The sequence below is a fragment of the Xiphophorus hellerii genome, chromosome 17 (genome assembly GCF_003331165.1).
Source record: "Xiphophorus hellerii strain 12219 chromosome 17, Xiphophorus_hellerii-4.1, whole genome shotgun sequence".
Lineage (NCBI taxonomy): Eukaryota > Metazoa > Chordata > Actinopteri > Cyprinodontiformes > Poeciliidae > Xiphophorus > Xiphophorus hellerii.
Window position 1 is genome coordinate 14,507,852 of NC_045688.1, and position 12,884 is coordinate 14,520,735.

At 40.5% G+C, this 12,884-nt stretch overlaps 1 protein-coding gene across 2 annotated transcripts in view; it reads right to left on the reverse strand.

Annotated features, from left to right (window-relative positions):
• tbc1d22a (TBC1 domain family, member 22a) overlaps positions 1–12,884 on the reverse strand; it is a 142,458-nt gene that overhangs the window by 63,824 nt on the left and 65,750 nt on the right. For both annotated transcript variants that reach the window (XM_032589118.1, XM_032589117.1), the window contains exon 10: positions 9,279–9,385. In XM_032589118.1, coding sequence (XP_032445009.1) covers positions 9,279–9,385 — 107 coding nt within the window. The remainder of the gene's footprint in view (positions 1–9,278; positions 9,386–12,884) is intronic.

Sequence of the window (12,884 nt, forward strand, 5' to 3'; positions counted from 1 at the left end):
ACAGAGTCCAATGAACACACTGATCTGCTCACCTTTTACATGTAGACCTGCCATATTTCCTTCTTCTTTGTAGCCCTCTCCGTTTTCAAGTTCAACTTAAAGAATCCTGACACCAAAATTTGATTGATGCATTTTCTCTTGTCTATGTAGCTGACTACTGCCCACTGATATATTGCTACAATGAGAATAAAATACCTTTTTCATATTGTCATATTTTTACCATTCACCATTACTTTGCAATTTCCTTTTTTCTCAGATTTCCTCTAGATTTTATGTCCTGCCTACCTGTCTGTTACTCTTTCTTGCTTTCTCCTTTTTTGTCATGTTTTTTCATTTGCCTCCACTTTTACTCCCCATCTTCTTGTTCTCACTTCCTCTCCTTGTCATCTCCAACAAGTCCGATCTTTGATCAGCTGAGGCAACACAAGGAAATCGACACCAGCTCGTTTATTATTCATACATTTTCCCCTCTTCTCCCGCCATCTGTCCGTCAATTCACAAAAAGCGTAAGCGAAACTGCTTTGTGGACACGCGTCACATAAACAAGAACGCCTGTGTCTCTTTCAGAACAAGGTGTCAACAGCGTCCCGTTCTCTCCTCCTTTGTTCGTTCCCTTTTCTCATCCTCTCTTCTCTCCCAGTCAGCTGAATCAATAGCCGCTCTTCACCTCTAAGTCTATTCTATTAGGGACAACAATGGCTCCACATTGGACTGAGATTGCCTCCTTTTGTGGCACCGGATGTCTATCAGCAAGTTGGACAGAACCAACACAACAGAGCCGGAGGAGGGAAGTATACGTGTTTGAGAGAGGAAAAAGTGTGATAAGTCAAGGGAAGAACGGAAAAAGAAAGAGATGACAGGTCACGATAAAGACTAGACAATAATGACACGGCCGACTGAAGGACAGGGCAATCATCTGTCATTCACTACTACTGTAGGTGCTGGAGAGCAGAACAAGGATGCAGAGTGATTACATGAGCGGGTTTGGACAAAGATGAAGTTAATTACACATGCAGAGGTGTAGCAAACTCTAAACATTTTGATCTTAGTCAAATTTATCTTTATTTCCTCTCTGGTATTATAATGGACATGAAACGGATTCTTTCCTTAGTCACTCCTCAAAACGTAAAAGACAAGAGAACTTGCCACTCAAGTAAAGTCCAGAAATAGCTACTTTAAAACTCACCGAAATTTGCCAATATTCAAACTGCAGGAAATTATGCAAATTTTTCAATAGCTTGAACTACCCCAACAGCTGATGGAAGCAGTTTTAGCTGCTTTCTTCAGCTAAAACAATCAGTAACAATGCCAAAAAACAAAACACTTTTTCTTTAAAAACAATAGAAATTTAAATTTAAAACAAGCAAGGATGTGTACGCCAAAATACATCAATCAATGGCTAATTTTGATGGTAATATTAGTCAGAAAAAATACATCACAGTAGTTTATTATTCGCAAATATTTCTGTGTAACATGAAGCCACATTATTTACGGGAAACCTGTTGTGGGATTTTTTTCGTAGTGAATATTTAAAATATTCAAAAGAAAACGCAGATTGGGAAGCTAAGAATACCTAGGCGCTAAACTACTTGATATGCTATTGGCTGGCATTTGCAAAGCAGCCAATCCAAGAGCGCCATAATTTTTCCTTAGCATTGACTGGCTGTGTTAGACTGTAGATATTAGCGAATGCAGTTGCGCCAAGACGGTTTCTAGTGTGTATATTAATGCACATTAAGGTGTATCTGGTGTTAAAACTACTAAAATAGGAAGTTATAACAATTTTTAGAGGGGGTCTCAACTATTTGTGGATTGTGATTATCTAAAGAGGCTAGAACAAACTGAAATGGACTTCAGCTAGTTTAAGTTTATTTTTTTTTAATTGATGTGTCTCATTGGCAGACCAACAAGATTACTCATTGGGCTGAAGTCAAAGCAGTAAAAAAGAATACTGCTTTGGGTGTTACTATGTGAGTGTTACTTTAGTTTTGTGCAAGCTGAGCATCCAAAGTGCCAACAGCAAGCACACAGGGTTAAGCATTAGCTTAGCAATTTAAGCTAGCCATGCCACCTTGGAGATAGTAATACATACATGTGTGATACTTGGCTTGAAGGTGCTTCATTGTGCTTGATAAAGATGAAACCATTACCAGTTTTAAAGGTCACAATGCTAATGTATCACCAGCAACCACAAAGGGTTAGCGATAGCTTAGTAATTTAAGCTAGCCATGCCACCTTGTTTATTGATTATTATCATCAAGTTGATTGTTATATTTGTGTATTTCTTGACTTGATGCTCCTCAATACTGCTAGGCAAAAATAAAGCCATTACCAGTTTTAAAGGTGACGGTGGTACAATTTTCAACTGTTAATGTACCAGTTTTAATAAGAAAATTGTGAAAGAGACTCAAACAAAAGCAAAAGAGCACTGGCGATTCCTCAGTTTTCAAAGAACACTTTCAGTACACAGATGAACATCTTCTGTTATCCAGCTATTACAGCTATGCTTTTCAATTATGAGAAAGTTGTACTAGTTAAGGTAGCCCAATCTAAAGTGTATGATCAAGAAAATTTGCTCAGCCTCGCAGGACAAACTAGGACTCTCTAATTATGTAAACTGTGCTTCTAATATATTGGATATTAAAAAAATAAATAAATCAGGTCACTGCTTTACTGCTGAGAATAAACAGTAACTTGGTGCCTTAACTGAATCAAAATGCATGACCCGTCGTCTACATCCTTTGCATCATTAAAGCAGAGGAAGCCTGAGCAAGACGTTTTAAACTTAAGAGGGAACCTAACGTGTTTTTTTTAGCCTCACTTGATTCTCATCACATCCTTCAAGCAGCTGTTGCCACTTCCATCTCGGATGACCTCTAGTTTAGCAGGTGAGCAAACATGCTGCAGATTGTGAAAGATGAGGGGGGTGAAGAAGGTAAAACTGTGAGCTAAATTTTTATCAGAAGGAAATCTAAGGGGTCCAATTAACTACTTTCTCATCATTCAACCTACAAAGATAAAGAAGACAAACGTACACAAACAGAGGCAAGCATACACATCAGACGGCTGATCGGTCGGTTCGTCTGTCTGTGTAGGTTAGCGTTTGGGAGGGGCGGATGAGTGACAGACCAAGGTGATGCTGCGGTACCCTTGGGAAAACAAGAACAAGACATGGCGTCTGGTTTGGTCCGGCTACCGTCTGCTAGATGTTGTCCCTCAGACCCCGGTTTCACTCCAGGGAAGCTCCATCTCTAGCCGCCACTCCAGGAACAGATGGTTACCTTGACAATGAGTGAGCATACTCAGAGTGGCTTGCGGCCCGAAACGAAAGTGATAAATGTTGTGCATAATGTCAGATTTGTGTATTTTGTATGTATTGAAGCATTTAGCATGGCTACAGACTGTCAATCAAAGTTAACTGAAGCAAGCATTTGAAAGATGGGAGATCAGGATCATATCATGCATGGACTTCAGAACATTTTTGGAAAGGAAGGAAAAACCTGAACATAAATTTTTAGGGCAAATCTAAAAATAAAAAATTAAAAAATAATAATATTAATTTCAATTGGGTAGAACAGACCTGCCAATGTACTTAATGTTTTATTTCATATCAAAGAAAATATAGGACAACTTTAAATTGTGTATCTTCAATCGGGAGGACATTGATGAAGTAACATCTATTTTCATAATCAGGAGAAGAACAGAGATCAGGTGGGGAACTTGCCTGAGAATACGATATCTTGTTCAGCTATATATATATCTACTTGTCTGCATCTAAAGTCTCCATAGTAACCAGCTTCACCAGAGAGCAATGGGTGGTATTACTTTCCACAACTTCTACAGGTTTTAATTTAGATGTTCATCAAGATATTTGATGTTTGCAGCTGTATTTAATTCATGATGTAGTCTTTGGTTGCAGATGAACTCAAAACAGCCAAAATTATTCATAACCCGGGCAAACTACGGTTAAAAGTTCTCTTCAACATGTTTCTTCCAACTAGAAGTAATTTTAACCCGTTTGAGTCAGCCTACCGGACAACAAAGCTTATGCTAATTTCCATTGCAAAACGACACGATGGCTGACTTTCAAACCTTTGCGTAGTTAGATAAGATAAGTTTGACATGTAAGAGTTGGCTAATTACCGATCTCCCAAAATTAAGGAAATTGGGGTGGATTCATTGGTGCATCCCTAATTTTCATGTGTTTAAAAAGTTCCAGTTAAAGTGCGTAAGTAAATTCAATTTAGAATCTGTGGCAGGACTGGAATTTGAAAAAGCTGTAACAGGTAACAGGACGATAAAAAGGCTCAATTTCCCTGTAGCATGAGTAGTTGCTGCGGATGTCATTCTCAAGGTTATAGGTTAAAAAAAAAATGAAGTGGCTGAATGAAGCAATTGCTCATTTCTCTCTTCTCTCTAATAAACTTTTATATGTTATTCTACTTTATAGACTTGAGAGAGGGAATATAAAATGTATGCCATTCCCAAATTACAGCCTGATAGGAAAGCTTCCTTGTACTTTCAGAGCAATAACAGCATACTGAGAAGTAGTATCCCCAAACCGCTAGGGCTGTGACAAGGGAAAAAAAAGAAAATTAAGGTTCCACTTCCATTTGTCAGGATTACTGTTGAAATATAATAACTTTAGATCCCAGGGCGAGATTACGTTTCTCAAAGTTGGGGTCCAGGACTGCAAAAAATACATTTAAGAGCCCCCGTTGTAAAGGGCACATCTGCAGAATTAGCATAAAAGACAGGTTTTGCTGGCTTTTAAAAACAGAGATCCCCTTAGGGTACTCTGGGAGGAGGAAAAATGGACTTCTCAAAAGTTTTTGACTTCGTTTTCTAGTCCGAGAGAGGAACTAAAGCTCATTGGCTGCGTGTGAAAAGAACACATCAAGTGGATTAGTCAAAAAATGAGTCTAAAATGTGATATGAGGAGACTCTCTTTTCCTTTTTGCAAATGCATACAAAATTTAAATCTCCGATTAACAAAAGCAGATTTTAATCAACAACACACATTTATGACAGCTTCATTGAAATTTAATGGAACAATTTACGCGGAACCGCTTTGACAAGTTAAATTAGCGAAGTTAGCCGGAGGCGCCGTCCACGCTACCAGACTAATTGGCTGAAGAAAAGTCCGGGCCAGCGTGAGGGTCAGCTTAAAGATTCATCTGAAACAGGCAAATGCATTAAACAAAGAAAACTCATCTTCATTTCTCACTGCAGCATTTGAAGGCGGCTTATGACAGCTCCCGCCTTCCTTAAAAGCACTTTAACGGGTCACATGACTGGATGACATTAATAAACAATGCTCCATTTGAATGTTTGTAGTCAAAGCGCTGAGACTGTAGCGCAATACTTTACCATAATGTTGCAAATGGTCTGTGCGCCATTTTTGTGCTGATGCTTCGCTTGTCCGTTTAAAGGAGAAAAGTCCCGCAGTGTCAGACGAACGTTCATCTTACCCATGAAACCCTCTCCCACTGTCCACTAGGCGGCGTGTGTGTGGAGGATCCAAGATAAACTCATCAATAACCTCACATTTAGAATCATTTTGCATCTCTATGAAATCCGGCACGTTTATCTCTTTATAAAGTCCCCAGTTAGTCTAATTTGTCAACACAGAAAACAGAACTGCTTGAATCTTTCAGTCTAGCATGCTCTTTAGACGAAATGGTGTTGGAGGGTGAGGTGAGGGAGAGGGGGTCGATGCTGCCAATTAAAGCGGCAGCTCATTAAAGAGGCTGCTTAAGTGAATTGACAGCCAAAACGCTCCCTTTTAGGTAAAAGAGAAGCTTAGCAGCGAGGCACTAAAGCCAGTACTAATGGATAATTTACTGTAATGAAGAAAGGAGGAAAAAACTAAAGGCTAGCAAGTCGAGCCACTCGCACACTGTGGCTGGTGTGGAGACGTTTTAACCAGCTTTGTTCTGCAAGTAAATTCATTTTAGTAATGAGAACATTTACCTGCCTTGAAAAGCCCACACTATTTTTAAGCTGTTTTTTCCCCGCAACGTTTTGTTACTGGGCAACCACAAATTGAACTGAGCTTTGTTGGGATTTTATGTGACAAATAGCAGCGCATTGGAAGCAGAACGATATGTGGTTTTCAAACAGTTTAACATATCTGAAAAGTGTGGCGTGCACCCTGTTTTACTCTGATTACCCTAAATTTAAAAAAAAATTGCAAAAACAAAACCATAAAAATGTATTCTTGGAAAGTTTTAAATCAGACATTTTTTTAATTGTAATGTTTTATCAAAAACAAATCTAACCTGTTTTTCAATCATTATTATGAAATATGAGTGAGAATAAAATTGAAATGTTATTCGCTGTGCTCATTTAGGCAAGTAAAAACAGAAGGTATAAGGCAGCATTTATGCTAAACTAATGAACTAATTATTGAATAGTGAATAAAAGTTAAAAAAAATTAAAGGTCTGGGTGGAACTGACCTAACATTGATGTATTTCTTGGTCCCTACATTATCATTTGTTCACAAATATTTGGCAACAACCCTCTGAAGATTATACAGCACACAACAATTTACTCATTTCATTTATGGATGTCACAAAAAAAAGGGGTCTGAATATAAATGCACACCACACATTTCAGATTTTGAATTTGTGAAAAACATTTTACGACCATGTGTCCCCTCTGCTTTCTATCAAGGCGCCGACCCAGCCGCCCTCGCCGCCTCAGTTTACTGCAACAGCATAAAGTGGATGTGGGAGGGGCTGCAGTCGAGGTCGGAGCAAGGATCACCAACTAATTACAGCGCTCAGGCACCAACCCTCGGTCAGATTGTTTAGAAAGCATTAGGGGGGAAACACGGGGCCTCCCTGGTGCATTGCACATAATTAGTCCGAAGCCAAGGTCACACACAGACATAAGCACAGGGACGCGCCGCCGCCACACGCATGCGAAAGCACACACTGCATCCTCCTTCTCTCTTCCTTCCACTACAGCTCTCCTTTTGCTGCATCTTGCTCTCTCAGGGGGCAACAAGGCACAGCGTCTATTAATTTCCTGAATGAATAGCCTAGCAACTGGTTAACGGTTATTTAAGGATGCTCACATTTTATGCAGAACACAAGGTCTGGACTATTAATTACCTTTAGCGCGGGGCCGGGGCGAAAATTTTTCAGTCGCACAAATACAATACATCCATTACGGCGACATAAACAAAGAGAAACGATCAAGAAAGGCAAAGTTCTTAACCTCTGATTTATGGAAGCTCTGCTAAAACGTCGTCACTTCCCAACACCGTTAGTAAAATTCACAAATATGAAACAAAATTAAGGAGAGGAAGCCAAAGACGTGTGAGAAAGAAAGCCAGAACGGAGGGTGCTAAGTAGCAGCGGTGCAGCTGACTCCACCATCAGCTCAGTCGGGCCCCGTTTGGAATTGACAGATGGCTGGACCGTGACCGCTGAGAGCCGGGGTCGATGGAGAGGAGCTGGTGGCCAAAAAGCTTCAGGATGAAAACATGAAACCAAATCAAGTTTGCAATCAAAGGCTTTCGAGACGCTTCGGACCGCTTTCGGCGAATCCAAGCCAAGCGCGTTTCTGAAACGCACACGGCGTGCGCGGGGTGTACACAAAGAGGTCCGTGTGGGTTTCTACCAGTCTAGACTGTGTTAAGTTGCTGCAAACAAGCAACTTTCACATGGACACAAAATCAAAGTGGAGACAAACTTGTTGGTTTAAGGACTTAGCAGCCAAAGTTGCAGCTCAGATGGTCACTACACCAGATACCAAACTGTTTGCAAGCTTCTTTTTTTCTTTTAATGAGCTTTGATACGATTCAGGGCAAGATATTCATACTACTTCAGTTTATGACATTTTGCAAGTAGAAGCACATAATGAAAACATCAGACGCGGCATTAAATGTTTTCACAAATAATCTGAAAATTGTAGAAGAAAAAGTTATTCGGTCACTTTAGGTCCAATCCTCCTAAATAAAATCCATTGTTACCCATTCGATTGTTTTAAAAACTTAAGCGATGGTTCAAAATTTAATGGAGACTAAAAACATGGTGGCCCTAGCTGCTTCAACGCAGTATATGTAGAACATTTCCACCAAGAATGACACCAACAGTAAAAGGATTTTTTTGTTGTCTGATTGCAAACTTATGCGCTTTTTTGACCTTGTTTTTGTTAAATATTCTGTTGAAGAAAATGTATTAGTTCACTTTATGTCAACGTTTGATATTGAAGCAGTATTCAGGTTTTAAGCTACCACTGATCTAAAAGAAACTGCAGAAACGGCAAAACTGCTGAAACACTGAGTTCCTTTAAATCAAGGCTAAAAACCCACCTGCTTAAAGTTGCATTTGATTACTAAAAACTGGAGCACAGACCAACATATTTAATGTATTTGTGCTTGATAATTTTGATTATGGCATTTGACAAAATGTAATGTTTATTGCCCGTTTCATAACTGGTTACTGTATTATGTTTTTAGGATGTAAAGCACTGTGAACTCCCTTTTTGGTGAAATGTGTTATACAAATAAACTTGACTGACCTAAAGCCTAAAGAAAATTGCTTAACTCAAAAATCTAAAATTTCCTATTAACAGATATTGAAAAAAGAAAGCCAATTTCATTCATGCAGCTTTAGAGAATCTAAACAAATTTCGCTTAACTGAACCAAGGGCAAAAATGGCTCTTAGGGATGGAAAGGTTGCCGATCAATATCTCAACCTCTGAATATCTCATAGAGCACTGTTATTACTAATACAAGAGGAGGAAGTAAATGCAAACTGCTGGTGGCAAAATATTGTTGGAAAAAAAAACCAATATTTTTTTTTGTTTTTGTATAGGACAAATAAAAAGTCCTATTTGTGACTTGCCAAAAGCAATGTAACAGCAGAAAACCAAAACTTCATATTACTCTAGGACTAAGAAGCATGGTGGTGGATGAATCATGCTGTGGGGATGCTTTTCTACACCAAAGACATGGAAAATAACTCAATCACTTTATAAAGAAACTTCATAAAAGAAAGACAGTGCCTCTAAACATACAACCTGCAATGAGGTTGCAGAGGAGCTGCAATGGAATGTTTTAGAATGGCCCAGTCAAAGCCCAGGCACAAATTAATTGGAAATCTAAAGAAGAAAAATGAGTGGAAATTTCTGAATTTGGAAGTGTGAACACATTTTAATCTGAGGTTTAAAGTCAAGTCAAACAAAAGGGATTTTTTTTTATATGTACACATACATACTGCTTTCACCGTTTAATCACACACACACGCCTACACGCTTTTTTACCTGGATGCCGTCGAGCAGTTTGCTCATGCACCAGAAGCTGTCAGCCTCAATGTTCCTCAGAGCCTCTTCCTGGAGACTGGACACGTCAAAGTTTTCCACTTCCTCCTCTGGAGAAGAGAAAATGAGAGCAGCAACAGAAGATGAGGAAGGAGCTCTGCGAGGAGCAAAACAGACGGGCTCTAACAGAGAAAAGCCAGCAAAAGGGGAAAGTGAAGAGAAAGGCAGTAAATGACAGAAAAGGTACAAAGAAAAATGTGTTCTGCTTACAGTTTTGGAGAAAAGCTGAGCTGTAGCTACCTGTTAAAAGCAAAAGTTCATCCTTTTCCGGTTGCTTATGTGAACATTTAGAAAATGTCAGAATAAGGTGTACATTTCCCTTTTGAGTGAGGGATTCTACTTAACATTTCACAGGGTAAACAATCGAGATGTTCCAAGTTTTGTACATTATTCACAGCTCTCGTAATCTCCTCCCCCCCCATCCCCCCCACAGTTATAACTTTGCGCTTTAATGTTTAATTTGGATCTCGGGGTCGAGTCAGGTAGAGCTGGGAGTCTAAATTCGACGCGAAGCCGGGCTTCAAACGCCGTCACCGCCGCCGGAACAAAAGAAAAGCGTTTGAAAGCGGCGAGGAAGCCGAGTCATCTCCGGTGGGTGACTTCGACGACGGGTGTCATCAGATGTCATTAACGGCAGCAGTGTGTGACGGACTGCAGGGGCTCTGACGGGCTTCTGACAAGCCACTGACAGCCAGTGGAGAGAAGATGGGACGAGACTGATTAACAGTGATCCGGAGAGGGGAGAAACCGGAAGGGGCGTGGGAGGGGGAGCAAAGTGCTTCATGCGTTATTTTTGTGTGTGTGTGTGGTTGTACAGTATAGGCAAATGAATGGGCGGGGGGGATGTTATGTAGTTAGGTGAGCTTATGTATTTTCCAACAGACACTTGAGTACAATTGGAAGACCTGGCAGCTCTGCTTGGTATCCTTGGCAACCCTTCTGGTACGCTGTCAAGGTTGTAATGAGCATGCTCAATCAGACAGACGGATGGAGGGTCAAAAAGCTGGCAGAGCGCCAAAGCTACAAACCAACAGCTCCTACCTTTTAGAAGTGTGTGTTGTGTGTGTGGGTGTGAACTTTCTCACATTTCAATCACTTGCTTGAAATCCCACCGATTTACATTCGGTGGGATTTCATGCGATTGACCAACACAAAGTAGCGAAAATATATGAAGTGGAAGGAAAATCATACATGGTGTTTGGTTTGAAAAAAGTTTAACACCACAAGCCCTTTGCAATCCACTGTAAACATGAACCACAACCTGTCTCATCACGGCATTAAACAATACAATTGCGATGTGATTCATGCAGAAATGGGTACAAGAAAACAAAATGTGCACAGAGAGGCCAGTTTCTGCTTCTCCTCATTTCCCTTTTCATTCCATCAAAGTGGTAAGGATCAGAAAAACTAGATGGAGGGAAAAAAAAAATCTAATTTTGCTCACCTATCACGCTGATCTTTAATACAGCACACGGATGTGGTCAGAGGCTGCATTGTGATTAGATGTCAGTATTGTTCGCAGGAATTGAAGGAAATAAAAGCCAGAAGATGTGATTTGTCAGCAGGCGACGATGTTTTTTGAAGACACTGCTGTTTTTTGCTTCTTTTTTTTTTTGCACAGGTTTAATCTCAAAACAACCTTACTTTCAAAATGAGATCTAAAAAGTAAAAGGTGTGAATTAAAACTAAGCCAGAAAAAAAAAGTCAAAGACAATCAATGAGATCTAAACCTGGAGCTGAAGCAGCTGTCCGAACAGCACAGAAACAAAAAGCCTCCATCTGACCAATCTGGGCTCAATCCTCAATTTAAAAGCCCGTCTTTAGTGATCCAAAAGACAATGACGCTACATTAATATGGGACTCCATGTGGTACGCAGAAACACCCTGAGCTCCATTGACGGCATTACATCTGCAGTTGAAAAGATTAATTGCGAACAGACTGACTGGCAATTCGAGTGGTGTCATTGCTGATTAACAGGGCGGTGAGAGAGAGCTACTGCTCCGGCGTTTTGGGAGACCCTGAGAGTCCCCGAGTCTCAAATCAGTCTTTGTCGCGCCTACGGCCTCGCTGTCGGGCAGATTCCCAAACCCGGGCCTTGACTCGGGAGCAGATTAGAAGGGACGGCTTCCAAGTGTCCGGCGGTTGCTCTGGAATTAGGCGCAGCTCATCACAATAACAAGGACACACAAGAGGAAGGACTTTAGAGGAAGAGAGGCGGTGGAACGAGAGCGGCTGTGCTCCGGATGGCCTGGGTTGGATCACAGGGCAACACTGCCCCCTGTGACTGTGGAGGGAACTGAAACCCGGCGGCAGCATCCAGATGAAAATGGATCATTGCTTCAAAGCTGGGGTGTTGAGTCATTTTCAATGCTTGATAGCTCTCTTTGAACACTACTTTATGGTGAAACCATGGGTAATTTTCACACTACCACATGGCTGTTATCATGAATAAAAAAAAAACTAAAGGGAAATAAAGAAAGTAACATTTAGTGAACTTTGATGCTCTGCAACACGAGGGTTCCTACAGTTTTCAGGAAGAAAATACAGACTTCTTTAAATTGAATCTGGAATGTGTGAAAACAAGAACAACAAGGAAAGTGAACTGACGCAGGAAAGGAAAGAAAGGCAATTTGTAAAAAAGGGGAAAAGGGGAGAAAATAGGCCAGTACATAGGTGCAAAACAAGGAAGAAGTGGGAGGAGTAACATGAAAAGAAAGGACACAAGGAAAAATGGTAGAAAGAATTCGAGTGCACAAGGGAGAAAGTAAAAACGTAAAAAACAGAAGGAACCACACAAGGAACGAAAGACAGGAAAAGAAAGAACTCAAGTAAAGAAAAGGAACGAAAACGGAAGATTACAAATGAATATAGAAGAAAGCACAAAAAAGATAAAAGTTAAGGAAGAAAAGAGTACAATAGTACAGTACAATTAGATACTGGGAAAAGGAATGAAATCTTGATTTTTTCCATGCTTAACCAGACCTATAAAATTGTGAAATCTCATTCCACCCAATTCCAGACAACATAGGAAACCCTGATAACAACCAACTGCTGACCTTCCATCAAAAGAAGAAACTAATTAATTCCAAGGGACCCTGGCCCCCAGCAGAAACTCCAACAAGACATTCTCTTGGTGATTATTTCTGGTGGTCTGCCCTAAAAGAACCAGCTGACAATACATGTCTGGGATGCCATCTCTCAGGGAATGCTTAGCAAATGAGCCGGGAGGGATTTTTTTTTTTTGGCAGTTCAAGCCCGAATGAGCTTCACGTCACGAGGACGGGAGTTTCGGCAGCTTGAGTTGCGTGTGAGATGAGGCTCCTTAATTGTCCCCGGCCAAATAATGAACTGCCGATCCTCTGAGGCAGACTGCGACGTCTTGAGAGAGCAGACACCAGCGTTCGTCTTGGTAGAGGGGATAAGAACTTGTTTGGCACGACTTCTGAGTCGAGCCAAGAAGCATTCACTGCTCGCGATGAAAACTGGGGAGTGAAATGCTTTCGTTTGTTTTGAAAAGCCTTAAAGTGAAACGGTTGTTATGGAAATGT